We start from the raw sequence: 24,346 nt of genomic DNA, 5'->3' as shown, positions 1-24,346 counted from the left end.
TTACTCTTAATCTACCACAATCACCTATTTCAATAATATTTTTACTTGAATTGAATTAGCTGCCCGTTTGTATTGTTTTAGGAAACACACTTCTTGCTTCACATACTAATCTGCTCTTCACGACTCTGGAAAAACGGTATGTTGCAACTTCCCACATGCGCATTATCAACGGTGTAAACCTTACTTTTCTTTCTCTCTTTTTGATAACAATGTTGCTTAAGTAACCCATACTAATTTTGATTTTCCTTTTTGTTTCACTTTGGATCAATATTGTTCTTTCTCACTGGCTTCAACCATTCATTGAATACTGGTATGTTATTCTTTTTTCATGTACTCAACCCTGTTTGGGATGTTTTATTTATTTTTTTGATTTATGATTTTTTTAACATGAATATATTTTTATTTTTGACTTATGTACAGCCTTGATAACGACCTGAAAGGTCGAAACACGTGTTGGCTGTTCTGTGATCAATAAATTGGGATTTGAAGCCATATCAATTCGCTGTTTTATGGACTTTCAATGAGAACTTTGGGATCTGCGCACTGAGCTTACCTTCCTTGCTCGATTTCATATTTACATGTACTGGTGTTCCCTAGGGGGCGCCTGTGGAAGGGTGCCTTTGCAGCAGGCCATATTACCTTCCTATACTGGTGGTATTAACTAGAGCACTGTCTATTCACGACGACCCCCAGATTTTCCTATTTTTTGGATGATGGAACATTGGCTCTGTTTAAACGGAGGTAAAATCAAGTTACTGATGTTTGGAACATCAGCAGCTAGTACTAAACTGGGGAAAGAGTACTCTGGCTTTCATATTAAGGACTGTACCAAATCGTCTCTGATAAAGTTAAGACACTGGGAGTCTTTCTCGATTTCTCCTTTAATACTGATAATTGGGTGAACTACATCTCCAATAACGTCTACTAGTATCTCAGACATCAAATCATTCATATCAGAGTCAAAATGCTCATCAATTGTTTGTGCAATTATTCTCTCCTGCCTCGTCTATTGTAACGCATTGCTGATGGGGGGGGGGCTAACAAAAAATACTTACAAAAACACCAGACTCTCAAACGATGCAGTTCGCATCTTCAAAGGGATTTCTCGACCAGATAACTTATGTTCTCACAGACAAAAACCCTACATTGGCTTCCAATACAAGCCAGAATTAATTTAAAAAAGCTACCTTATTGCACAAATGCCTCTATGGTAAGACCCCAGCCTAACTGAAGGCCCTTGTAACACCTTACGAGCCCAAACGGAATTTACATTCAACTGCCCTGGCTCTAGTCAACAGACACAAGTTTAGATGGGTTAGTGGACTAGGAAAGGCCTTTCCTACCCTAGCAGCCCAGCAGTGGAATTCCTTCCTCACACACTACGATTGGAGAAGAACTTACACTCCTTCCGGTCGTCACTGAAAACATTACTCTTTAATTAGACCTCCACCCAGTTCGGCCCTGAATTTTGTACTTTGGCATGTTACCTTTTTCCCCCTTTATGCATGTCTGTTGTGTTTCTGTGCGCCCTTATGCCTGTGGGTCCCCGGCGCTATATAAATAAATAATAAATTAATAGCACTGGGTTGCCCTGTAGTTTTATACATGGAGCATGTGCTCTTTGCTATACTTGAGAAGTCAAAAACCATGCTAACCACTCAGAGAGCCTCAGGATACGAGGCGATCTTGACAAACCCTGCAATTGAAGTTGAAAGATGTCACAAAGTGAACCTGGCAGAATTCATAGCACAGTCAGCTGCACCAGGAGAATATGTTCAGGACAGCATTTCTTGCATGGACAGAATGGAAGGGAACCCACAGGTGAAGGAGGATGTAATAGAGGGAGAAGACCTGCCCTTTGTTGACGGGTCATCGATGATGGATTCCAGCACAGGAAGCAGGCATACAGGTTCTGCAGTGATGTCACAGTGAGGGGCAATTTGTCATTTGCTCGCAGGTGTGATTGCCAAATCATTATTCAGCACAAGTGGCTGAATTAGTGGCTCGAATAAGGGCTTTAGAGATGTCTGAAGGGAACATGGTCGACATTGCCTCACTTGGTTTATGCCACCTCCACAGTGCACTCCGGGCTGGTCTGTTGGGAAAGGAAGGTGTTCAGAAGGAGTTATGGGTCAACAGCCCAGCATGCAAAACTTCTGGCAGGCTAATTGAGTTGCTGACGGTCCCAGTAGGGGAAGCGATAATAAAGTGTGCCACCCACACAGGTGGCCAGGACTTTATTTCCCAGGGAAACGATATGGCTGACAGAGGAGCAAGAGACAGCCTACCTGCACAAAGGAACTAACAAGTTATATCCAGGTATAAAAGAGAGAGTACCCATGATTGCTCTGGGGTCAAAAATACAGGAGGGTACTAACACTGCAGAGCCCTTTAATGCACTACCCATTGTCCAGATAATTGAATTGCTGGGAGAAGCACCCCAGGAGGAGAAAGAGCTATGGATACAGAGGGGGTGTTCTCTCTCTCCCCCACTGACTTGGTGTGGGGACCAGATAGCACGGGGAAACCAGTAATGCCCAAAAAATTACTTAATGTAGCATTGGAGCAACTCCATCACCCGGACCATTTGTCAAAAGAAAATGTGGCTGCAGAAGTAAGCGAAAGATGGTTTATGCCAAAGCTTTGAGTTAGGGTCTGAATTTACAGGGAATTGTCACGTGCCAGACGTTTCTGGCGGGGCACAAATTAAAGACTGTCCAGGCAATGCTACCGCAACCGGAAGGGCCACCTCCGGCACTTGCATATTGTCTATGACGATATGCAAGACAGATGTGCCTCTTATAGGTGCATGATTGTTGTTGCTTGTCCTTTTTCACATTGGCTTGAGGCGGGACCATGTGCCTACAATGATGGAACACCGGCAGCTACATTTTTGGTGCGGGAGGTATTCCCGAGCTGGGGCATATGTGATGAGTTGAGGTCAGAAAATGGGCAACACTTTGGCTTGCTTAAAGAACACTTAGCAAATTTTAGAGTGACACTTGGTAAGAACTGGCTCCAATGTCTACTTCTTGCTTTGTTCGCCTTACGCAACTCACCTAGCGCTGATCATCATTTGACTCTGCATGGAATTGTTACTGGCAGAGAAAGCATGCGCCTCTTTCTCCTGCACATACGATTTTGGATGCTAGTAGCTCAGCCCAGATCCTCGGTCAAGAATTCCACAAATACTTGACACAACTTACAAGTGCTATTGTCTATATATCTCGTCTGGTGCATCCATGCCAAAGCTGTCCGGCCACACCCATCCTCCACAGATAAGCAAGGAGAAAAAGTTTCCCACCAGCTGCATCTCTCACAAGGTGATCAAGTATACACCCGAAATCTTTTCAGGAAGTGGAAGGGCCCACGTTTTACTGGACCACATGTCATGTACGCTACAACCGCAGCTGTTAAGGTGACTGCCAAGAAACAATAGATCCTTATAACAGATGTTAGCTGAGACAACAGCAACGTCTCCCTTGGAGAAGAGAAGAGGAGAGGAGCACAGCAACTTGAAGGGAAGTATACACCAATTGTCATTTACTTTTTTCTCTGCTATTCGGTTCTACGCTAGGCCCGTTGAGGGGGGAGGACGATCTGCCTCTGAGTAGTAGTAATACTAGAAAACAGAAAAATGTTATTGTTTGTTTTGGCTTTTGCCTGTTTTTTTTTCTCTCTCCCCTTTGGTTTCTAATAAACAAAGGGTCAGACAACATTAGAAAAAATGACTGACAAACATATGAGAGCAAAAAGGAGTGCATTTAATGCAGATGTTTTCCACGATGCAATGGGGTGGAGGGACACGGCATCTGGCAATGTGTGGTACGTTGATATGCACAGTGCGAGGCGAGGGAGGGCTAATGACACGTTATGTGTTCTCTCCATCCCACACATCACAGGAACACACAAGTTATTTCTACTGCAGGAGGTACCAGAGGGGGAGGAGGGGTGCATAATGTACTTTTGTAAAACGGGAGTCCTCTTTCAGGGACACACTGGCAGTTCACTGGATAGATGAAGGTGACATTGTATATGAAGGCAACTATACACAGCTAGAGAGAATGGCTACCAAAGAGGCTACAGAGCACATAATAGAATATATAAAAGATGGTGCAAGCAAAGCAGAGCAATTATACACAACTCGCAGCAGAGAGCACTGCAAAAATTAATCTGCGCATGATATTCCTTCGTACTTCACAGAGCCTTTGATGAGGATAAAGGGATCAGTGTTTAGTGATGGTCTTTGGGAGGGGGGAATGGTTCAGTGTCGAGCAGAAGGATTATTGGGGTTTGTGGGTGATGTAGCCAAAATAAACACTACTTGCAGGGCAGTGTGGGATAAACATGTGCATACTTTGACATGGATAGAGGAGGCATCAACCAGTCCACATAAAACATCTTACACAATTTTCCTCATGTTTCATTGCAACGGGGGGCAACATATCTGGGAGCCAGTGCCAACTGCATGAAGGTTATGACTACCCCAGCGTTGCAGAGTCAGACAGTGGCGGTGATGGGCTATTGGTGGGCATGTGGGACCCAGGCATATGGCCGGGGGGAGGGGCTATGTCCCTTGTCATGCTAGACAGCCCTGTGCCAGTACTGCCTGAGCCGACTTGATGCCTTTTAAAGACCATCCGGTAACGGTAGCAACTGGTCGACAGCATCTTCACAATCACAAAGTTTCGAAGCCATCCTGCCCCATTTTTAGCACTTTTCAAAGGCTTCTGTGTTTTTCACTTCTCGTTTTCTCCCTCGACTCCAAGCAGACCTGATATGAGGTCCTGCAGCTGGCAAATTCGACTGAGAAGGGACTCAATGCAGTGAGGAAGGAACTGCGTGCACTGAGATTAGTGGCATTGCAGAACCGCTATGTTTTAAAAATGTTGACAGCAATAGAGGGTGGCGTGTGCCACAAAATTGGCAGTAGCTGCAGCACCGTGATGCTGGCAAATGAACCAGCCAATGTGACGCTAACTGAAGCAACAAGAGGAAATTCACACTCCATGAAAAAAATTACAAAGGAAACGCACACTCTAGCATCAGACAATTGGTTATGAGTCATTATTCTCCTGGGTCCCCACTTGGTTGACATTCTTATTCAAGGTGACTGTCCCACTGCTTGTTCTGTTACTCATCACCTCCTCTGCAGGCCAGGGTGTCCTGTCAATTGGTCGAGTGCAATTTGGTCGACTGCAATTTGGTCGACTGCAATTTGGTCGAATGCCAAATGGTCGAATTTTTTTTTTATTATTTATATATTTTTTTTGTGCGTTTTCGTGTGGGGAAAGAAAAAAAAAAGAAAAAAAAGGGGGTTGGGGGGGACCCCCCCAAAAAAACCAAAAAGGGGTAAAAAAAAAAAAAAAAAAAAATTGGACCATTTGGCATTCGACCAAATGGTGTCGACCAATTGTCCTGTCGACCAAATGTTTTCGACCAATTGACTGGTAACCGCAGGCCAGCTGATACATTACAAATGTACCTAGAGAAGAAAGAGCTATATATTGTCAATGACATTTGGTGGGGAGGACGGTAAAACATAGGGTAACAAAGTAAATGCCACGCAATCTGAAGCAACTGAGGGTGATAAACCAGTGGTGCCTACTGTGCCACCTGCAAATTTGGAGGAGGTTGATCCTTTTTGGAGTAGCGTGCTCAGCTAGCGGGCAGGAGTGTATGGCTCTAGACTTGTCCCTGGGGGAATAGGAGGAAGAAGTGGGGCATGAGAAGGGTAACGCGGCTGCGGATCCACAAAACGGTAAGTAAGAATATGGTGGGAAGAATCGTGTTGATCGATCGAAGGGGGAATGCAATAAAGATCCAAGTTCGGCACTGCCAAGGTGTGGCATACTTACCAGTTGCGGGAGTGACGAGGAAAAGATAGGGGCATTTCTGGATGTGGGACATCATTGACAGCTGCAACGTGTAACAACACCTGTGCAGGTGCAGCTAAAGAAGTCCGTGGGAAGAGTTGGAGTGGGGGAACCGAGGGAAGATAGGGGCCAGGGGTAGAAGTGGTAGTATACTAGATCATGGACCACACAGCAGCCATGTTGGGACATAAGCCGCAGGTAAGTCAGTCACTTGGGTTTTCACACTGACAGGCCCTGTGTTCGAAGGACGACTTGAATTTCTCGAGCACTCAGCCACAGCAGTGGCTCAAGGTGGCAAACGGATCATTCCTAGGGGACTGCAGTTGCTGGGAGAGGGGTCCATACAATACGTTTGAGGACAGTGAGCCAGGCACCTAGGCACTCGCTGGGAAAGAAAGAAAATCATCTAACAAATACAGGTGAATAGGAACTAAATCACGGTAGGGTAAGTAGTTTCAAATTGCCCCTTGGCAGATGAGCATGGGGAGAGGGCTGTGGGGCGAGGGGGTGACCCGGGAGTAACCACTCATGGAGATAGTTTTGGTGTTTGCAGAAACTTAGGTTGTTTTTAGTCTCAGAACTGCCCACAGGCAGATAAATAAAGTTCTGGTGGTCAACACAAACACATGATGTAATGACTATCATTGTGGGGCGGTATGAGATTTGTGATGGCGCGGTGGGTGGTGGTGGACAGAGAGCGTCAATAGAGCCTCCTCCAAACATGATGGTAGCCATAGGGGACTAATTTAGTCCTGCCAATAAGCTTTGCCGGATGGATTAACATTTGTTGCAAATTTTGCTCATGCGAATATTGTAGAAACCTTTAAAAGGTTTAACCGCAAGGCTGCACTGACAGCTATCTCCATTCATCCTGTTCTACTGTGCTATTTGAATCGTGCTCCCCCCATCTGCGTCTGGACCTGTAATAAACTGTGTTACTTACTACTTGGTGTACGCTTCTTCTTGGATTACTTTAATGTTCAAGTGATTACATGCCTTTGGACCACCCTGATATACTAGTTTGATGGGAGATTTTTTGGTGTGGAATTAACCTTAAAATGGCGTTTTGTGACATAGCAGGAACATGCAAGATTAATCATATTCAGGAATAAAGTGTTTTGTTGTATTGTATTTAGATTAATAGTGAAGATTTTCATAATGTCTCACTTTTGACACTTACATAGCTGAAACGAAAATCCCAGGCACTGAGTGTAGGTGAAGAAAAATCTTTCCATTGAAATAAACACTTCGGATTCTAAATACGCCTCCTTTTCGGAAATATTTTTAGTTTATGCTGCCTACTCAATTATAGATCACTTACATTACATTATAGATCAAATTACATTTACCACCGAGCTCATCTTTATGTATGTGTAGGAATGAAAGAAATGCTAAATAGATTTCTGACGGGTTACAAATCCGTAGCCCTTGCTTACAAAAATCTATATTCATGCATTTTGTATGATAATGCGGCATAAATGAACTTCTAGGGTGCTGGTTCGTTATATTAATGTAATCTTGTCTTCCTAGGAAAGTGTATTCAAATCCAAAGTCGAAGACGCAAGAAGTTTGCAGCTACAGGATGCTGACAATCGGAACACGGGTTTGCCAATCACTGATAGCTGTCCACGAATCCACAGGAGCATAAAAGACATTGACAAACTAACCGGCGAGTTCGTGGAGCTCCACAATAATCTCCAAGAACTGGTTACTTGCAAGCGAGCCTCGTGGAAGGAAAAGGTAAGAATTGGTTTCATGGCCGAATGGAGTAGCCAACCCCGAACATCAAGGGCCTAATTCACAGACGCATTTTATAATGGCAAAACCCCATTAGAAAAAACGTTCTGTGAATTGGGCCCGAAGAGTTTAAATCTAGACTGAAGAGGATGCACCCGTGGGAAAGAGAGCCATCTCTCGCCCTCAAAGCGGTCTCACCATGGCTTCTTTACATCTTCCTCCTAGATGGGAGTCTTCATGCCACACCTACACTTACACTAGCCTCCTTCTTTTGATTTACTGGTGATCATGCCTGGCTTTTTAACAGAGATGAAATATGCTGACTTTTTCAAATGATATATGTAAATGTCTCTTTCTTACAAAATAGCAGGAAACCAGGAAAGGCATCATTTGCATTACATATCTGTCTGTAGTTCAGGCCTTCAAAACGGTGTCAGTCACTTTTGGAGCATCTTTTTCCATAGCCTCCTACTGCATTGGCTGGTTAAAAACACTGAGATATTTAGGTTTCACTACATTCAATTATGCCTGGTCTGTAAAGCAATTCACAAGAAGACTGTCTACTCCTCTTGTCCAGCTCCCTCCTGGAGCAGCATAATGGGATGACATCCTTGGGGGACGGGGGGTGGCCGGCAGCGCAGAGCGCTTTACACACAAGCTCAGAATAGAAACCCGACTTGTGGATTGTGTCCAGCCCTCTGACATACCTCTAATTTTTCTGGACCAGGGGATCATACACAGGTTTCCTCGGAGAATGGTTACACTTTTTTCTGTAATCATTTTGTTACATGGATTTTTCTCTGCTTCTGGTTGGTTTCCTCACATTAGTTTTAGGCAATGGTTTATGCCGCAGACCCCGGCCGCCGACTTTAAAGAATTGGGATCTTGCATACACTTTTTTTGGGAGATGTACATGTGCAGGTGATGATGGAATTTCCTATTTTTTCATGCTCCTGGAAATTCCTTAAATAAATTGCTTTACATCAAAAAAATAAGAATACGTCTCTAGAGCACCTCGAATGCCTGGTCTTGCCCAGGAAACCCATTCTGATGCTGATTGCAAAACATATGCATTGGCGTATGCATTACTGGTGTGACTTTTCCTCCATCCTTATCTAGAGACACAAACTCAACGTTTAACGCAGTACCACCTTCTTCCGTGATGGTTCCCTAAAAGATGGTTCTTAAATGTAGTGCATTTGCTGATGGAGGGGATGCATCTGTCCACCACGGCTCTGTTATGGGCAGCCTTTAAACGAATAAAAAAAACTCTTATGCCTTCATCTGCATCTTCACCAGACAAGGAAGCAGAACATAGAAAAACTATATGCAACACGCTTTATCAAAACACCTCTATACATCTATTTTAGAGCTATCCAAGTGCAGTCTTGATGGTCTACAGTACCCGGTTCAAATGTGGGGGCAGATAGAACAATATAGTGAGTACTTAATTGCTAAAATGCAGAATGTATACACTGTAAAGCAGATGCATGCAAAGCAGACTATGCCTCCACATGCTCATTTTAGCATGTGATCCTGTGGCTAAAGCAGCAAGAGACTTTGCCTTGGGAGGTTATGGGCAAATGCGGCTGGTGAGTTTTTGAACTGGTGGGGTGAAAATGTATGTGCTTAATATGCACGAGTGAGTCCAAACCATACAAGAGGGGTTTGGCAGGTCGAAAGGGGTACTCCCCCCTAGACATTTTTTTTAAATAATGGGCAAAAAATGTTGCGTTTTACTGCACGTTCTGTGAAAAATTGTATAAAAAGCCAGTTTGCAATCAATTTTGTATGGTGGTAGCACATGACAAAGCCAAAAGATGCAAGTTACCAACAGTGTCCAGTACCGTTTTAAAATGCACTTTCATTATGCCTTTGCCGACAACACAGGCTAGTATATAAAATATTTTCATGCTTGCTGTGCCCGTACATGTCCATGCATGCTGCACCAATATGTTGGTAGTACCATATGAGAACTTCAACCCAGTAAAAAAATGCCATCCCACAGAAAGAAAGTATATCCAGTTGGCTAGACTGAGCTACGTTGGATTTAGGCCATTGACAACACTGGTCAGGTTTGCTTTACCTTTGATGCAAAGATAAGATGCACGGTAACTGTACATCAAGATTATAGCAAAGTCAAGTGTTATAATGTGGGTAGACTGGCTTACCTTCATTGTAGGACAGTCTAGCCAAGTAACAACTAGATCTGTCAACTGATATGCGAATCGGGGGGTTGACCCTAAAAAAAAACAAAAAACCCTTAAGGCTGAAAACGTGTCAGAAAACCTGCAAGCAGGGCAGACTGAGGAAAACGGCTATCACTGATCCTTTTGCATGCAACGCAAGCCTTTCATCTCTGTACAATGGCTTTACTCAGGTCTGTTTCTGCCAGTGACGGAGCTTTGACCTCCTGTGATCTCCTAAAGTTGTCAGATTTCGCAGCCCAGAAGAGGGAAGCCTTGCTTTCACATCTCCACGATTTAAGGGAAGTAAACGCACATTACAGAACAGTTTTGCACAATATCACAAGGCACTCCAGTGCAATCCCATCACTTCTAATTACCCATTAAAGGCTAACTCAAAAGTATAATGCAGTGCACACTTTAGCTGAGTGATGCGAATAAAATTGACATGCTCGTCTTTCAAACTCATCTAAAATCACATCTAATTGTCAGCTTTATTGGGGCAAATACACTTATCTATGCTATTAAACACCATTACACAAGTTTAATTAAAAGGGACCTGTACTTGTTTCCAATACTACTGGATTTGTCCTAAATGTTGTGAGTTCATAGTGCATTTTGTTGTTTTAGTAAGGTGGCCAGAGATACAGAAATTATGCAAAATTCGGGCCATGGGATTGTGAGCAACGCATAAGTGTCCCTCAAGCCCACTGTGAAAAGTGGGCATCTATGGGAAAGCAGACTATTTGCATTTAAACATTCATTAGCATGGCAACAGCAACAATGTAATGGCAGAGGACAAAAGCCCATCCAGGCGATAAGAATATCCTATCCCTATAATTATAAGCTTTCAAAACTGTCATCTAGCCACCTTTCAAAAACAAACTTGATGCTGGCTCCAGCAACCTACCAGCTCAGGGACCAGGGATGACCCAGGAAACTCCCAGCTCTGCTTCAGAAGACTTAGTACAAGTCCAACTTCCATTACTCACTCAAAAGGGAATCTTGCTGAATCACTATCACAGACTTGTTTCAAATAAAGAATTGTGGTCATTCTTGATAAGATTGCCCACAATATTGAATTTTGCATAAAAGCAAAGAGCATTTTGGGAACATGAGGAATTCTCAAGTCCCCAAAATGCTTTTATGCAAAATGCCAGGTTTGGCCACAACCCTCAATCCCCTGCTCCCCCAAGGAGGACTATTTTATTTTTGGGCAGCAGCACCCTATTTTATTGAAAAACTCCCCTCTACCCCATAGAAGCAGGGAGCTTTTCATTGAAATAGGGCTGCCCTGTGCTGGTGTGGCAGCAGACCCATATTAAAGTGAAAAGCTTCTAAATTAGGTTAGTTTAGTGCCCTGAATGTATGCCAGTCTAGCCAAACCATGTTTTCTTTGACCTTGATGGGCAGTAATTGTGCATCATGGGTAAAGCAAAGATGTGTTATGTGGATAGACTGGCCTACATTAATTGTAGGCCAGCCTATCCACGTAATAACACGTCCACTTGCCAGTGTTGCTTTACCCGGGATGCATGGAACTGTGCATCCAGGGTAAAGTAAAAAAGGACATGCCTAAAGCAGTCTCCACCCCTAAATTTAGGGGCCTATTGAGCAGGGCCCGTACATTTAGGGGTGGAGGCTGACAACTTAAACACTTTGACCCGCACATACACACACAACAACAATCAAAACGTGCATGCATACATACATATTAAATTTAAAATAAATACTTGCCTTGCCTGCATGCATTCACATGCGCACCCACAGGGTGGACCGGATGACCCTCTCCTCCTCTGGGGACGTTGATACCCTGCCTGACGGGAGAGGATGCCTCTCCTGTCAGGCAGCATTTTGAATGTATTGTGTCTTCCCACGTATTCCTCATCTTAAATATATGTCCTTACCTTCAGCTTTGCTGCTTCAGAATTTTTTTGTCTCACTCTCCACCAGGGGGCGCTCCTCTCAAGGTCGAAGCATTGATGTCCCTCGGTGGCATCCATCGAGCACCGATGTCATCCGCTGTATATATGCCTCGAATGCGCCCGTTGGCTTCAGTTCCGTTATTCCGTTAGCTTCGCTTCAGATCGTTACAAACGGCGCTTCAGTCTATCGTGAAGAAATATGTCGTCTTCATGGAACCCTTCCACAATGAAGACGGGTTTTAAAAATGTCTGAAACGTGGAAAGAAAATGTCTTTAACCGATCCACACAAAAATTGTCTCTGGTGCCTCGGTTCCGACCGCCGAATTGAAGACTGCAGTTCGTGCCAGTCGACCCATAAGGCCTTAAAAGAACGCAGAGGTAAACTGGCGATGGGGGAGGGTTCATCGAACTCTACTTCGAAGGGGAAGGGCTCGGCCGAGTCTTCGGTAAAACATCATAAAAAATATAGATCGAGGAGTAGATCTGGGAAGTCTTCTTCGTCATCTAAAAAGACAAAGAAAAGACGGCACCGATCTCCCTCACCCTCTTCTTCCTCGATGTCATGTGAGGAAGTGATAGCATGCCCTTCGAAGCATGACTCTCGGAGTAAATGGGAAGCCTTTAGAGTTTCCATGTTAAAGATTTTTGAGAATGCGGCCTAGACCCCTCAAAAAAAGACCATGCCCCTACTCACGAGAAACGTGACGGGGAAGATCCAAAACAAGAAAGTCCGACAAAAAGTTGTTGAGGGTGTCACCCAGGGACTCTTCCCGGTCACCTCATGAAAAAGACCTACCGGTGCATAAATCGGAAGTAGACGGTAACAAGATGGCATCAAGCTATCATACATCATCAAAGTCGACATCGAAAACGCCCTCAAAGTCTTCGAAGACTCTAGAATACAAGGCGTCGACAACTCATTCTAAGAAAGTTATGTTGAATACACAGTCGACGTCTTCGAAGGCTCCTTCGACAGTGTCGATGGTTTCTACAGTTCCCTCGACAATTCCCTCAAGGTCATCGAAGGATCCCTAGATAACATCAAAGGTTGTTGTAACAGCATCAGCGCCGTTGAGGTTTTCGTCGACGCCCAAGCCTATAACAAGGGAAAAGCCTCTATTACCCGAAAAGGTTTTTCAACCTGAGAGTAGACGTGATTTTTTAGGACCATGTCATCTAATTACGGGGAGAATCAGCATCAGCAGATGAAGAAATTACCTCTGCTGATGTTAAATTTGGCACAAGGCCTGTTCCGGAGGAATTCATTGATCCTCAATCAAAAATACAAAATTTACAGGAATGCCTACAAACAGCAAGTGGTCTGGATACCTCTCCAGAGTACGAATTCGCTAAACTAGACCCATCAGAGCATGCTGATGTGGGCTACATAAAACTAATGAATAGAGTCACTGGATTTATGGGATGGGGTAGAAATTCACCAGTCTATCAGGGTGATGATATGACTGATATTCTATCAAGAATACCTCAGCAGGACCCCATTCTTCCATTTCATATTGCTTTGCAAAGGAGAGTTAATTCTGCAACGGAACATCCTGAAGTCATTCCGGCAGTTAATAAAAGGTTTGTGTCAAGATATAGACCCTGTAATTATGATCCAGAATACCTAAGCAAACACCCATCTCCAGAAAGTCTGGTAGTTCAAGCAGCTACCGCCACTAGAAATGCTGCATACCCCACAATCCCTCCAGATAGGGACGATAAAAAGGTTGTTGCATGGTTTAGAAAGATTTTTACAGCAGGGAGTATGTTTTTAAAATCCACCAATGTAACTTGTACCCTGGCAAGGTTTACATATACCCTGTGGGACTGCATGTCAGCGGCAGCTGAACAGATCCCAGAAGGTGAAGAACGTGATGGCTTTCTAGCCATAATAAGGGATGGAAAGGAGGCTCCGGGAGCATGCCTTCAATCAGGTTTGGACAAAGCTGGCAGTATCAGTAGGTCCATGGCAACTAGCACAGTGTTATGTAGATTTGCGTGGCTAAGGAAGTCTGGTTTTGCACTGGATGTGCAATCCAGGCTTCTTAATATGCCATTTGACTGCTCAAAGTTGTTTGGCAGCAAAGCGGATGAAAGTTTGGAGAAGCTGCAGACCTCCAAGCGGCAGCTAAATCACTCGGTGTCGCTATAAGACAACCTCAGCAATGCCCCTACACAGGCTCATCTTTTTGGAGGGGTCGTCCTTTTCATTATTATTCCTCAATTGGAAGAGGAAGAGGACAGGCCAGTCAGAGAGGTCAAAGAAAATTTCCTCGGGAACGAGGAAAAGGTGCTAGACCTGCCCCAGCAGCGGCGTCTGTCCCTTCAGTTGCTGCTGCAGCTGCCGAAAAACTACTCTTGAGGTTTTGACCCACAAGACCCCGGTAGGAGGCAGGATCTCAAAGCATCTGGCAATATGGCGGGGCATTACTTCAGATGCTTGGGCACTGGAAACAGTATCCCAAGGTTACTGCCTTCCTTTTCAAAATAAACCTCAGAATCACCCACCGGGATACAACTCTGTCAAAAATCCAGATCCCCTCCTGTTGCAGGAAGTCTTAACCCTGCTACAGAAAGGTGCAATAGAACATGTACCTGTTGTGGAGAGGAACAACGGTTGGCATTCCCCATATTTCCTCATTCCAAAGAAAGACTGAGGACTGAGACCCATCTTGGACTTGAGAAACTTGAACAAGTTCCTAAGAAAGGACAAGTTCAAGATGGTCACACTTTCTTAGATCCTTCAGGCTCACCAACTCCAGTTTTGGTTGGTATCATTGGACCTTCAGGATGCTTACTTTCATGTGCCAAACCATCTCAAGCACAGAAAGTACCTGAGGTTTGCGATTGGCAATTCTCACTATCAGTTTCGAGTTCTGCCATCGGGTTAACCTCCGCCCCAAGAGTTTTCACCAAGTTGATGGCAGTAGTGGCAGCTTGTCTCAGGAGAGGGGGGATTCTTGTTTACCACTATCTGGACGATTGGATGATCAGGGCACGGTCTCCAGAACAAGCCCAGGATCATCTGTCCAGGACTTGTCAATTCCTTCACAAGCTAGGGTTTTCTCTGAATTTAAAAAAGTCAAACATGATACCATCACAAAAACTCCAGTTTATTGGAGTAGTCCTGGATACTTGCTCGGGCAAAGCCTCGCCTCCCGAAGAGAGGGCTCACCACATTCTGCAGATGGTAACACAATTCCAGAATGCCCAGTATCTTCTGCCCTTCGATTTTCTCAGGTTGCTCGGTCTGATGGCATCCTGCATTTTTCTGGTGCCAGAAGCCAGATTGAGAATGAGATCTCTTCAATGGGCTCTCAGGACAGAATGGTCCCAATTCTCAGGGGAAATGTCAGATCTTTTGAGGGTTCCAGCCAAGGTAGCACAGGATCTGCAATGGTGGGCTTGCAGACATCATATCCTCAGAGGAGAATCTTTTTGGCAACCATGGCCGGAGATAACAGTAGTAACGGATGCCTCGCTCACTGGGTGGGGAGCTCGCACCAGCGGGTTGATAATCAGAGGTCGCTGAGACCAAACTACACATCAACCTTTCAGAGTTGAGGGCGATCAGACTAACGCTGAAAGCCTTCCTGCCCTCTGTATGGGGAAAGAATGTCCTGATAAAGACGGACAACACAGTGGCCATGTACAACCTCAACAAAAAAGGAGGAATGGGGTCACTACCACTGTGCAGAGAGGCGATGCAGCTCTGGTTCTGGGCAATACAAGAAGGGATCTCTCTATCGGCAATTCATCTAGCCAGAAAGCAAAACACAGCAGCGGATGCTTTGAGCAGGCAGAGCAGTCTCTCACGAGTGGGAGCTAGCTCAGGAAGTCATTCAAGAGATCTTCACCCTTTGGGGAACCCCTCAAGTGGATCTGTTTGTGACCTGTACCAACCGAAAGTGCAAACTGTATTGCTCAAGGGAATTTCCCCCGAGAGGAGCTCTAGGGGATATGTTTGTGGAGGACTGGGAGTTTCCACTTCTGTATGCATTCCCTCCAGTCCCTGTGATCCCGCAAGTAATCAGGAGGTTGAGAAAGTTCAGGAAAACCATTATCCTAATTTTCCTAGATTGTGCCAGGAGAACGTGGTACCCGGACCTTCTGGACATGTCCATCTGCCCTCCAATACGTCTTCCAAGAAGAGAGGATCTTCTCTCACGAGAGGAAGGTCATGTTCTCCATCCGGAGGTCAACACACTCAACCTTCACACATGGCTTCTGAGAGGTTGAAATATAAGGATTGGGATCTTCCGGATGAGGTGATGGAGATTTTGCTTTCGGCCAGAAGGCCAGCAACCAAATCTCTGTATCGGTGTTGTTGGAACAAGTTCAGTAACTGGTGCAGGGAAAAGAATGTGGACCCATTTCAATGTAATATCCCCACAATTCTATCTTTTCTATTACATTTAGCTAATCTGGGGCTCCAGGTTGGTACGATAAAGGGATACTTAGCAGCGCTATACATTTTCAAGCGCTCTTCAGAGGAAAAATCGTACTTCAAGATACCTTTTAATAATTACATTCTTAAAAGGTCTAAATAATGTGTTTCCGCCAATACCTTTTCAAGTTCCAGTGTGGGATTCGAACTTAGTTCTGAAATTCCTCACATGCATTCCATTTGAGCCTTTTCACTCTTGTCCGCTAAAGCTCCTTACTTTAAAAACAATACTTCTCGTGGCATTGACATCAGCCCGTAGGGTAAGTGAGTTGCAGGCGCTTTCTAGCGGTCCTCCTCACACCATCTTTTATAAAGACAAAGTAGTACTTAGATTTAAACCATCTTTTTTGCCAAAAAAGGTTTTGGATTTTCATCTGTCACAAAAAATAACTTTGCCTACTTTTTACCCTCCTCCTCACGCAATTAAGGAAGAGGAACGACTACATAGACTAGATCCCAGAAGAGCTCTTAGTTTCTATATTTCAAGATTGGCAAAAATACGTCAGTGTGATCAACTTTTTGTTGGGTACACTGGCCGCAAATTGGGAATGGCTGTAACTAAACAAACATTATCTAGATGGATAATTTTGGCTATAGCAGAATGCTATAGATTGGCAGGGAAAGAACCACCAAATGGACTAAGAGCTCATTCAACCAGGGGCATGGCAACTTCAACACTAAAAAGGGCTGTACAGGATAATTGTGCAGCAGCCACATGGTCATCTATGCATTCCTTTATAAAACATTATGCCCTGGACTCAACTTCTTCTCAAGAAAGTCCGTTTGCTAAATCTGTACTCCATTCTGTACACAATTAGAAAAATTCTGTATTCCCACCTCCAAGACAAAACTGCTTTAGGAGTCTTATCTAAGATGAGGAATACGTGGGAGGACACAATCCATTCAAAGAACAAGTTACTTACCAACTGTAACGTTCTATCGTTTGGATGTTCCTCCCACATATTCCTCATCGACCCTCCCAACCAACCCCACAGTACAGTTTACGTGAGTTACACTCTAAATTCTTTTAAGGCTTGGGTCAAAAGAGGCACGCCATTAATTACAATCAATGGGCTACAATATATGAAAAAACAGAACTGAAGCCAACGGGCGGGCTCGAGGCACTTATACAGCGGATGATGTTGGTGCTCGACAGATGCCGCCAAGGGACATCGATGCCGCGACCTCGAGAGGAACGCCCCCTGGTGGGGGGGGGGGGGGGAAGGGGGGGGGAAGGGGGGGGGAAGGGGGGGAAGAGAGAGAGAGAGAGAGAGAGAGAGAGAGAGAGAGAGAGAGAGAGAGAGAGAGAGAGAGAGAGAGAGAGAGAGAGAGAGAGAGAGAGAGAGAGAGAGAGAGAGAGAGAGAGAGAGAGAGAGAGAGAGAGAGAGAGAGAGAGAGAGAGAGAGAGAGAGAGAGAGAGAGAGAGAGAGAGAGAGAGAGAGAGAGAGAGAGAGAGAGAGAGAGAGAGAGAGAGAGAGAGAGAGAGAGAGAGAGAGAGAGAGAGAGAGAGAGAGAGAGAGAAAAAATATGTTTTCCGAAGCAGCAAAGATGAAGGTAAGGATATATATATCTAAGATGAGGAATATGTGGGAGGAACATCCAATCGAAAGAACGTTACAGTTGGTAAGTAACTTGTTCCTCTATGCTGTAAGCGTAATAAAAGGTGTTGGGCCAGTCTTCTGACACCGCACCCGCTCCCATGATTAGCCGCTATGTTTGTTGCGGATGCAAAAGTCTGCGCAACAAACAAACAAAAAAAGTAACATAGCAAGGACGCGCCCCTGCAGAGAGGCAGGCATCACAGTCCCCCGTGAAAATAAAGCACTGGGGGGACTGTGCTGCCTGTCACTCAGGTGAGATCGTGGCTTGCTGCTCAGGGGTTGGAGGTTGGGGGGTGGGGGGGATTGGCACTCCACTGCCCATACTGGCTGGCCACCTCTGGTTATGGAGTAATTCATAGTAGGCATGTTCCACTTCTTGTGTCGACATTTGTGGAAAAAAGGGGATGTGCTTTCTCTTTGAGATTGTCTTCTTTTCTTTTTACCACATATGCATTCTGTATTAGACCACCCTGCGGAACCTTAGTGAGCAGACCAGCCTCTTCAATCTAGCCAAAAGCGGCTGTAAAATAAAAAGGAAAGAAAAGACTTTCTACGGTGAGCAGTCCTCCATGCAGGGGTCACGAGAAAAGGCACTGCGTCTTTCGGAGACTGGCAGAAAGGCTGGTCGCCCAGGAAGAAGCCAAGAGCTCCAGAGCCAGTGCAGAGACAGAGGAAGGCACAGCAGGCTGGCGGACGCAGCTGGCAGGCAGTCCTGAAGCTTGGGAAACCCAATAGCTTCCAGAAGGACCGTTGATGATGCAGAGTCGTCACAGACCAAACAAAGCCTCCCCAAACATCACGAGACACGCGGCTGAATGAGAGGGCTGGAAGAAGGACGCCCTTGTGAACTTGAAAAACAGGTACACAAAGGGGCAGAAAGATGCTGGAAACTAGAGAAGTTGGTGAGAAGCAAAGGAGGGAGATTAATACCCAAACTTAGGATCTTGGTCCCTGAAAGTAAGAGGAAGTGGTGGCAAGCAGAGAAGGGGGAGAAATACCCAGAGCTGAAGGTCTGGGTCCCTGAAAATAATATTGAAGAAGCTTTCACACCTATGATGATATATGGTAGTGCTTGGCAGGAGAGTAAACCAAGCCTACCTAGTAGAAGTACCGAAGACAGACGAATCTGGAACTCGCACCCATTACAGAAATACATCATTTGCTCATCCTCATAATCCCAGTACCTGGGAGAATGGAAAACCAGGTCAGATGTGCAATAAGTAGTACTTGTTAGGAAAGTACACCAACCCTACCTAGAAAGAAAACGGTTGAAACCAGGAGAGTCTGGGACTCGCACATATATGAGAAGGACAAGTGTTACTCCTCTTCATAGTCACAGTACCGGGGAGAAGAGTGAACGTGGGTTGACTGTACAAAGGAAGGGAAACCTGGGGAAGGGAGACTGGCCCTATTCTCCAGCATGGGGTCTGGCATGGATTCACATGCTCATGAATATTCCCCGTCGTCAGGCTGGGAATCCTCGGTAAAGAAAAAACCAGTATCAGTTTCGTTTCTGATCTGTCTTTCGTAGTAATAACCAATCACTGGTCTCTGCGTCATACTGACCACAGCCAATGACTGCCCTCTACCTAAGCACCGCCTCTGGCAGCCATCTTCAGATTTTTACCGCACGTTCATGTGTTGGGATCCTCGTGCTATTGCTCTCGAGCGTAAGTGCTATTTTTTCACGTTTTTTCTCAAAAACTTTGTTTTTTCGGTCAAAAGAGCCTCAAGCTCCACCGACTCTCCATCCGATCAACGGGGACCCGTGTCGGATTCGTCTGCGCCCCTCAAGGGTGAAGATTTCGTCGAGCTACGCTATTGGAGGACTCCAGAAGTTTCTCAGGCCCGGACATGGCCCAGGAGAAGGGAAGCTCGACGCCCGGAAAGCTGTTCAGGATCTGCCCTGGATGCCAGCTGCAGAACGTCTTTAAGGAGGACGAACACTCCTTTTGTCTCTACTGCTTACATGAGGACAAGACGCACGTGGAGAAGGACTGTGCGTTTTGCGGCAATATGTCGGAGCGGACCATGAAGGACCGCCATCAACGTCTCGCCAACTGGCTGGAAGGGAAGAGCCCGTCAGGCGAGAAGAAGAGGAAGAAATCCGAGCGGTCTTCTAAGACCTTTGAGGACGCCCCGGCGACGGGGGTCCAACACCAGGCCAAGCACCGCGAGTCCGCTGGCACCGGGAGCGCCGAACGGTCGGGCTCTACTGGCGCCAGGCAGGGCGCACCCTCCCCGGCACCTTCAGCCACGAGCCAACGCTCTGGGTCGGGTAAGAGGAAGGGCGAGCACCCGGCGAAGCTCCTGGAGAGGCCCCGGTCGAACTCGAAGGCCCCATCGGAGGGGGAGCGAGGCAGTGTCCCCCCCCCTCAAGGATAAGGCGGTGAGCGCACCTAAGGTGGTGAAGGCCTTAATCCATCCGGCCAAGCCCTCTATCGATACTGTCGCGGCGGCCCTGGCTCAGCCTGTGGAGGCTACACCAGTGGTGGCGACCTCGGGGCTCAGAGTCTCCCTGCCACCTCGGAGGGAGTCCTCTTTTGTGCCCATCGATAGGACCCCCGTGAAATCCCCGGCGGGGAAGAAAAAGGGGGGGCAGGGCGTCGTCATAGATTCGGCCTCAACCTCGGAGGAGGAGCTAATTGAGGTCTTAAGCCACGGCCTTGGCGTGGAAGAAGACCGGCCCGTCGGGATGGATCCCGACGCAGGTGACGACGACATCGTCGAGGGTGCCGATGGGGCCCCTGATCGCCCGTCGGATTCCCCTCTGCCAGCGCCGCAAGACAACTCGGCGGCCATTTTGTTGGCTATACAGTCCTTATGTTCAGAGATAAGGACGAGACTACCGTTGCCGACGGAGGAACCTCTCCCGTCGGGGGATCCGGGACCTTCTGGTGTTCCCCCACCCAAGAAAAGAAGGATTCACCCTCCACCTCCTTTTCAGCCGTCGCGCCCCGTCCAGCCCTCCTCCCCGTCCACCCGAGGGGATGATACAGGGACTGACACGGCAGCGATGGGTACGGACGACGAGGTATACGACGAGGATCTACCGTCGTCACCTCCCACCAGGGCTTCTCCGCCCGACGAGATTGGATCGTTCCACTCCATGATCGCCAGGGCGTCCGAGCTTTTCCAACTCTGCCCTGAGGAGAAGAAAAAGGAAGGATTCCTTTATCAACGGCGCGAGGCCAAGAGGAAGACGGTCCTCGCGGTGCCTCTACTGGACGACATTTGGGATGAGGGCCTCGCCCTCCTCAAGAACCCTTCCACGACGCCAGCTAGAAGAGACCGGTACGAGAAGAAGTACCGGGTCCCGGACGCGGCCCCCCTGTGCCTCCGGGCGCAGCCTACCCCGGACTCCGTCGTCTCCGCGGCGGCCAGGAAGAAAGCGAGGGGGGGTGCGGCCTCCACATCGACTTCCCCACCGGACGGCGAGGGAAAGAAATTGGACGCTATGGGACGCAGGGTCATCTCGTCTGCAGCGACGACGATTAAAGCGGCCAACGCCTTGGCTATCGTGGCCCGCTACGACAGGGAGCTATGGTACAAACTGGCTCCCCTGCTGGACTTCCTACCGGACGACAAGAGGGCGGATGCCCTGGAGATCCTACAGGAAGGTGAGGTGGCGTCGGACCACGCCATCACTATTGCGACGGACATCGCCGACACTGGGTTTCGCCAGTTGGGCAAGGGCGTGTGCCTTAGGCGCGTGGATGGCTCAAGGCTACGGACTTCCGTCAAGACGTACAGACCAGAGTCCTGGACATGCCGTTCGAGGGGAACAACCTGTTTGGGAAAACAGTGGACGATTCCCTTCAGGCCATTAAAGCGGACACTGAGACGGCCCGGGCCCTTGGGGTTCTGCAGCAACGACGGACGCCCTTTCGGAGCAGCGGAGGCAAGGGCGCCTCCAAAGGTTCCGGCGGCGGTTTCTCCACCTACAGTCAAGCGGCCCGCTCATCGTCTCAGGAGGCCTACAGAGGACGAGGCAAGTCTGGCGGACCCCGCCGTCGTCGCCAAGGAGGTCAAGGCGGCAAAGCCTCGTCGAAACAGGATTGAACCGGCCGTGGGGTCGGGCCCCCACCGAAGCACCCCGGTGGGAGGCCGGCTGGCGACCTTCGTCAGCGTGTGGGAGTCCATCTCCACCGACCGTTGGGTGCTGGACGCCTTAGCCCGGGGCCACGTGCTCGAGTTTCAAAGAAGGTGCCCGCGCGTCCCCCCCGTGGCCAGGAAAGAGCTTCACGTCCCTCAGCTTCTCCTGGAGGTAAAGGCGATGCTCAGGAAGGGCGCCATCGAACTCGTCCCAAAGAGGCTTCGGGGCTCCGGAGTTTACTCGAGATACTTCCTCGTGAAGAAGAAGACGGGAGGATGGCGCCCCATCCTAGACCTGCGACGTCTGAACAAGTTCATCAAGGCGCAGAAGTTCCGGATGGTCCCCCTCCAGCACGTCCTGGGGCAGCTGGAGGAAGGAGACTTCCTGTCATCGCTGGATTTGGAGGATGCCTACTTCCATATTCCCATCCTAAAGGGGCACCGAAAATTCCTCAGGTTTGTGGTCCAAGGGCGTCACTACCAGTTCAAAGCCCTCCCCTTCGGACTACGGTCGGCACCCAGGGTATTCACCAAGTGCCTTGCACCGGTGGTGGCGCAGCTGCGCGGCGAGGGGATCCACGTCTACCCCTACCTGGACGACTGGCTCATCCGAGCCAAGACGAGGGAGCTCGCCGTGGAGCACACGGCAAGGACCGTCCAACTTCTCACGGACCTGGGATTCTCCGTGAACTACGCCAAGTCCCACCTGGTACCCGCGCAAAACGCACTGTTTCTGGGAGCGAAGCTCGACACAGTGTCCCTTCTGGCCTCCCCGTCGGAGGAAAGGACCAGGTCCATCCTGGGCAAGGTACAGCGGATGTTGGTTTCCGACGCGGCCAAGGTGAGGTCCATCAAGTCCCTCCTCGGAATGATGTCTTCTTGCATCTACCTCATTCCCATGTGCAGGCTCCGGATGCGCCCGTTGCAGGAGTTCCTGGACGCGCGCTGGATCCAAACGACGGGCGGCTTCGAGGAGAGGATCACACTCGACGAGAGTTTCCGCCGAGCGGTCCGGTGGTGGGGCAACCGCGCGCATCTGACGGCGGGCATGGACTTCCAGACCCCAGACCACCAGGAGACAGTGACCACGGATGCCTCCCTGGAAGGGTGGGGAGCGCACACCGAAAATCTGCACGCGAGAGGCCTTTGGCTCCCGACGGAGAAGTCCCTCCATATCAACGTCCTGGAGCTCTGTGCAGTGTTCTGGGCCCTCAGGTCCTTCCTTCCTTCCCTCAAGGGCAAGGTGGTGAGGATCTTCACCGACAACACCACCACCACCATGTTTTACATCAGGAAACAGGGCGGAACCAGGTCCCCAGCGCTGTCCAAGGAGGCGCAGGACCTGTGGCATTGGGCCGTCGCCCAAAGGATGTTTCTGGTGCCGTTTCATCTGGCAGGGATAAAAAACACCATCGCCGACTCACTCAGCAGGGAGCTGCGCTCGTGCCACGAGTGGGAACTACGACAGGATCTAGTGGATCGCCTCTTCCGACGGTGGGGCACACCCCAGATCGACCTGTTCGCGACGGCGACGAACTCCAAGTGCCGGAGGTTCGCCAGCAGGTTTCCCCAGCCGAGGAGCATGGGCGATGCTTTCTCGTTCCCCTGGGAGGGCCTGTTCCTCTACGCGTTCCCTCCTTTGCCACTGCTAATCCGGCTCGTCAACCAGCTCAAGAGGTCACGGTGCAGGATGATCCTCGTCGCACCTGCGTGGCCGAGGCAGATATGGTTCCCGGACCTTCTGGACTTGTCAGCGTCCCCGCCAATCAAGCTGCCGGTGGACGCGGATCTACTCTCCAGGGAAGGAGGCGCCATCCTCCAACACGACCCGAAATCGCTGAACTTGCAGGCCTGGCTCCTGCAGCGCTAGAGTTTGGAGGATACGACATACCGGCCGACTGCAGAGAGGTTCTTGCAAAGGCCAGGGCGTCCTCGACTCTTAAATGCTACGGACACAAATGGAAGAGGTTCTCGGTCTGGTGCCACGCACAGAAGATTAACCCTCTACGGATTACGGCTCCCCAGGTACTGCCGTACCTGCTGACGCTGGCCAAAGCTGGACTGGCACACGCGTCCATCAAGATTCATCTTGCTGCGATCTCCCAATACACCAGAACCACGGGCCGGACGTCCTTGTGGTCTCATCGTCTGGTGAAAGAGTTCATGAAGGGACTGTTCAGATCGTTCCCGCCGGTGAAGGCGCCGGCCCCGGCGTGGGAGCTCAACGTGGTGCTGACCAAGCTCATGGGACCTCCGTTCGAGCCTCTGCACTCGGCCCCGTTGAAGTTTCTGTCGTGGAAAACAGCGTTTCTTGTGGCCATCACCTCCGCACGACGGGTGGGAGAGATCCAGGCCCTTTCCTGCAAGGCCCCGTACTTGACTTTTCACAACACGAGGGTAGTGCTCAGGACGCACCCCTCCTTCATGCCCAAGGTACCGTCGGACTTCCATCTCAACGAACCCTTGGTGTTGCCTGTG

The 24,346-nt window shown here is 48.2% G+C and overlaps 1 protein-coding gene across 1 annotated transcript in view; it reads left to right on the top strand.

Moving 5' to 3' along the window:
* TEDC1 (tubulin epsilon and delta complex 1) overlaps nucleotides 1–24,346 on the top strand; it is a 1,283,797-nt gene that overhangs the window by 909,733 nt on the left and 349,718 nt on the right. Inside the window, exon 7 of the mRNA XM_069637387.1 lies at nucleotides 7,407–7,616. Within this exon, the coding sequence (XP_069493488.1) occupies nucleotides 7,407–7,616 (210 nt within the window). The remainder of the gene's footprint in view (nucleotides 1–7,406; nucleotides 7,617–24,346) is intronic.

This window comes from Ambystoma mexicanum, chromosome 14 (assembly GCF_040938575.1).
Source record: "Ambystoma mexicanum isolate Mex_15411 chromosome 14, UKY_AmexF1_1, whole genome shotgun sequence".
Classification (NCBI taxonomy): domain Eukaryota; kingdom Metazoa; phylum Chordata; class Amphibia; order Caudata; family Ambystomatidae; genus Ambystoma; species Ambystoma mexicanum.
This window is presented reverse-complemented; position numbering and strand designations above follow the sequence as displayed.